A 4,941-nucleotide genomic window follows, 5' to 3' on the forward strand; every position below is an offset into this window, starting at 1 on the left:
ATAAGCATTACATACCTATTAACGTACTTTGAACATTAAATGATTTTGATATTTTTTTATTTTATGTTTTAGGATGATATTTTTTAACAGCATTTCATTACTTGGCTGAAATCTAAAATAATTCTCATTGTTTTCCAATCAGCCTTTTATTTGATTTTAATGTGTAACATGATGCATGTTAATGGGTGATTAAAAAATATGAGTTAAACCTATTAATGTGGGAGAGATATCTACATGCAATTGGGATTTTGTTTTTATTATTTAGCATCTTGATGTAAATATGCATTATTCTGTTAGTAAAGTAAATTTTTACAAATAAATCAATACATTTTTTAAACCTAGATAGAATTAGAAATAGACAGAGTAATAAGTGAAACAGATAAAAAAATGTCTACTAACATGCAAGTAATGTTTTCAGAGAGAAACGTGGCTATACATGCTGTATAATCTATGATCCTGCACGTAAGCTCGAAACACGTGAATTGTTTGATGCAATATAGATTTTAGGAGTGAAACAGATTAAAAGATTAAACTTTATCGATTGTTTCAGTTAATTTTTTCCTTTTTGTTTTCCAATATTTTCTATCATAGATACAAACATTTTTCTAATAGTCTTTTCAATTCCATCTCGCGTATCCAAATTTTTTCACCGATATATGCATTGTGTTTATTTAAATATAAAACATATATTTATTTCCTTAGAGCTTTGATGAATTATTTAAAATATAATAAATTTGTTTGAGTACATAAGAATATGAAGTAAAAATGCTGTTGAATTTCCCACACTTTTCGACCAATCAGAATCGTTGCATTAGTGATGCACCAGATGTCAGTTGCATCGCGTTGCAGGTAAATTGCTTGTGTCCATGTGTGTGAGATTTGTGTGACATATTATTTATCAAAATGAAAGTTAAAAGTAAAACAAAAATTTTGAGAGATAAAGCACTTAGAAAAGCTGTATCTAATAAAACAAGAGTCTCGAAAAGTGCTGGTGAATCGGCCTTAAAAAAAGCTGTGAAAAATGTGAAAGAAGTTATCGAGGTTAGAATTCACGTGTTAATATGAATTATATTTTCTAACAATATCTTTTTAATATCAATGCTAATACGTTCTTGATTTAAAATACTTTTATAGAAAAAACAGATTGAATATAGGTCGGCAAGAAATAAGCTGAAAGAATCACTTATTAAGAAAAATGCAAAAAAGGAATGGGTATTTAAGTCTAGTAGGGGAGTTTTATATCTTGGTCATATACCACATGGATTCTTTGAAGAACAAATGAAAGATTATTTTACACAATTTGGTAAAGTTACCAAAGTAAGGCTTGTAAGGTCTAGCAAGGTACGTATTTAATGTGCATACTTTTTTTTCTTGGATGCAAGTACGCTATACAGTTATTCATCATTTTTTATAGACCGGAACAAGTCGTGGTTTTGGTTACGTTGAATTTCTAGTTCCTGAGGTGGCTAAGGTAGCAGCAGAAACAATGAATAATTATTTAATGTGTGGTAGATTAATGAAAGGTATTATATATAAATTTATATTAGTTTATATATGTTGGAGCGTAGTGTGATATTACTATATTTTGTTTAACAATTTGTAGCGACTTACATACCACCAGAGGAACAGCACTTTGGCTTCTTCGCAGGAAAAAATTGGTCCAAGAAGAAATATCCAAGAGCCGTAAATAGAAAAATGGTAACAGCTAATAGAAATTCTATAATAAGTGACCGAAAGTACAAACAGTATACTAAGAAAAGTTTAAAAAATCTTACAAAGTTGGAAGAGAAATTAAAAGCAAAAGGTATTGATTTAAAATTCAAACCGGTTGATAATATCGATGAGTAGATATAAGAAATTTTGTATTGTAATTCACCGATGTGATTTTTATTAATACATTTTATTTGTCTTTACGAAACAAACTACAACTTAAAATAATACAGTTAAACAAATATTAATTAATTTGTTTTAAGTAATGTACAAATTTTGAAAGGATTTACATAACTTATTACAAGTAAAAATAAGTAACATTAACTATTATGTACAATTATATATATGTACATTCAAATACTTAGCGTATCAAGATACAGTACTTCGTTCTTGTAAATTAGCTGTATTTCCTTTAGTTCTTTTCCATTTCATGCGTCTATTTTGAAACCATACTTTAATCTATGTATAAGAATAGATAAGATTTTATCAATAATTTTGTTATATATGTTCCCATGTAGAATATATATAAAATATAAAAATATAAGTTATATAATAAAATACCTACTTGACGTTCGGTTAAATCCAATGCAACAGCTATCTCGTATCGTCGTAAACGTGTCAAATAATTGCTGTGTGCAAATTCGCATTCTAAATGACGGACCTGTTGCTTTGTGAAAGCTGTCCTCTCTTTGCGAGGCTTGTCAACTGTATTATTTAATTTTCTTGTCTTTTCTATAATATACAAAATTAAATTGAAATCAAAATAATATTTCTATTAATATTCAATATTTCATTTATATTTCTCTATTATAATATTTGAAATATTAATATTTATTTGATCAGTATATATCTTTTTTATTAATCAACGATAAATAATATATTAATGTTCTGTTCAGTTTAATTTAGTATACTGATATTTTATTGCACACAAATATTGATTTAAAATATTTATAATTATTGATTGTCTAAATATAAGTATCATTATAATTACTATTACAAGAATTCAAAATTCATGCGTAAAAGAGTTATATTTAAAAAATACAAAAAATAAAAATCACATATAAATAAATAAATAAATAAATAAATAAATGTGATTGGTCAAGTATGAGGATCTGGAGTAATTTCTTAAAGAGAGTAATTTTCTTGCCGCACTTCGTGGAACTACAAGAGGATTTTACCACGAACCGAGCTTTTTGTCGTATTATATACCGCGTGCTGATGAAAATAGCCGCATATTCGATGCGTCATTGCAAGAGTAGTGAGTACGCCATGCCGACTGATAAACCCTTGTGTGTGTGGGATGCTGATGCCGCTTCTAAAACGTTTGGCTTCATTGAAACTCGTATATGTTTAAAAAAAAATATCTAAACCGCCGCTTAGAACTCCGGTGTGCTGGTATAACGAAGTACCCTTAGAACTTTATTCATCTTTTCATTTTTTCCTTTTGCTACTTTTTGTTTCTAGTGTCGGCTACTTTAATTGCTAAATGACGTCAATCGTAGAAATTTGTTGATAATAACGACAACTATGACGACGACGAGGACGAGAACGATGATAATAATCATTTTTTAAAGTTAATTAAACGCATAATTTGATCTCGACGATAATAAGCATAAAAATTCATAAACTTTACGATTTTTTAGTAATATTTAATTGTACGATTAATTAAAGTAAAATTTATGAAAGTTACAATATGATCAAGTTCTTTTTTTTTCAACAATAATTTTACGGTTTCATTTTTTATCAAAACACAAATACATTCATCTACTTACAATGAGATATTTTTACTATATAGATTGTGCTATTTATTAAATCAGTATTTGAAATAAATGACCGGGGTATTCATAAAACCTAAATTCTTTTTTAATTTTATTATAAAACAATGGCATTAAAATTAATAAAAATTATTAGACATTTATATTAAACGTAATATCATTAAAATAATAACAAATTTGTTAGTAATAAAATATTAATTATTGCAACACTGTTTATAAATAAATACCAATCATTGATTTGACATAATATTGTCAAAAAAAAAAGATTGAAAGATATTGATCAAAATAGAAGAAATATTGTTGAGATATTTAAAAAAATATAATATATTCTTATATAAACAAAAAATCTTGTGAATATTTAAGTTTATACCACAAAGAGAGTGGGATGTGCTCATTTCTATGTTCGCGACGATTACGCGGTAATAAAATGAAAGTAAGGGCCAACAATTAGGCACGTTTCTTACGTAATATGTGTTGGTTAATGAGTACTGATGCTGATATAACTTCCTCATAAATATTTAGGCTACGTTTGGGTCCCTTTACAGCCGCATCGGCGACGGTAAAGCCATAAACGCGGTTAATGCAAACGGATTATCAACAAGCAAATGTCGTCGGTATGCGAAAGTCGCTCGTAAAAATCTCTCGTTTTTATGTCCCTTCGATCGAGAACTTGCATCTCTTGCCCTTTCACGAGAAATAAATAAAGAAATAAATAAAGAAAGAAAGAAAGAAAGAAATCGGCGATTCAAATAAAATAAAATAAAACGAACTATTGCAACTTTTTATTGATCGATTTAATCGATCATTTAATTAGCACGAATTGCTACTTTCACGAATGATCTAATTCGATACAAATTTCTTTTCTTTTTATATTTGTTTGATTTTTAAAGAAAGGGGAAAAGAACTTATGCGTATTTCTTTCACTATATATGTGCACGCGTGTATTTTTATATATTTACTTTTATTTACTTGTATTATATATTTCTTATATATATATATCAAAAGTTCTTACCGTGATCGATGAAAGACGATTCTTCTTCCTCCTCGTAAGAAAAGTTAACAAGATCCTGTTGCGATTGAGCTGTCGTTGTCGGCCAAGTTTCAAACTTGGTATCTCGTTCTTCGGTTTCTAGTACGTTACTTTGTAAATTACTTTGAAAATGTAAAATTTCTCCCTTTCGAAAGACCGTAGTTGCCGTTGTCGTCGTAGTAACTTGACTGTCGATATTTTTTTCTGACATAAAATCACGAGACGAATCACCCATTGAATCTTCTTTATCGCTACGTTGTTCGATTGGGGTACAACTTTGTTGATAATATTGACCCCATCTTAAATTAACAATTAAAAGTATCATTGTATCGTTCATTTGCGATCTCGATTTATAAATAATAATAATTATTATTATTACATATATAAAAATGTATATGTGTGATTTTAAATAATTTATAATATGTA

General features: G+C 27.9%; 1 protein-coding gene across 1 annotated transcript; it reads left to right on the forward strand.

Annotated features, from left to right (window-relative positions):
• Positions 1–834: 834 nt before the first annotated feature.
• On the forward strand, positions 835–2,267 carry LOC106788066 (MKI67 FHA domain-interacting nucleolar phosphoprotein). Its single transcript, XM_014750986.1, has 4 exons — positions 835–1,041; positions 1,135–1,341; positions 1,415–1,523; positions 1,604–2,267. Exons 1-4 carry the CDS (start codon positions 904–906, stop codon positions 1,846–1,848), a joined length of 699 nt encoding a protein of 232 aa, XP_014606472.1. The 5' UTR covers positions 835–903; the 3' UTR covers positions 1,849–2,267.
• Positions 2,268–4,941: the final 2,674 nt, after the last annotated feature.

Source organism: Polistes canadensis, unplaced genomic scaffold (genome assembly GCF_001313835.1).
Source record: "Polistes canadensis isolate GaletaPanama2010 unplaced genomic scaffold, ASM131383v1 scaffold_123, whole genome shotgun sequence".
Lineage (NCBI taxonomy): Eukaryota > Metazoa > Arthropoda > Insecta > Hymenoptera > Vespidae > Polistes > Polistes canadensis.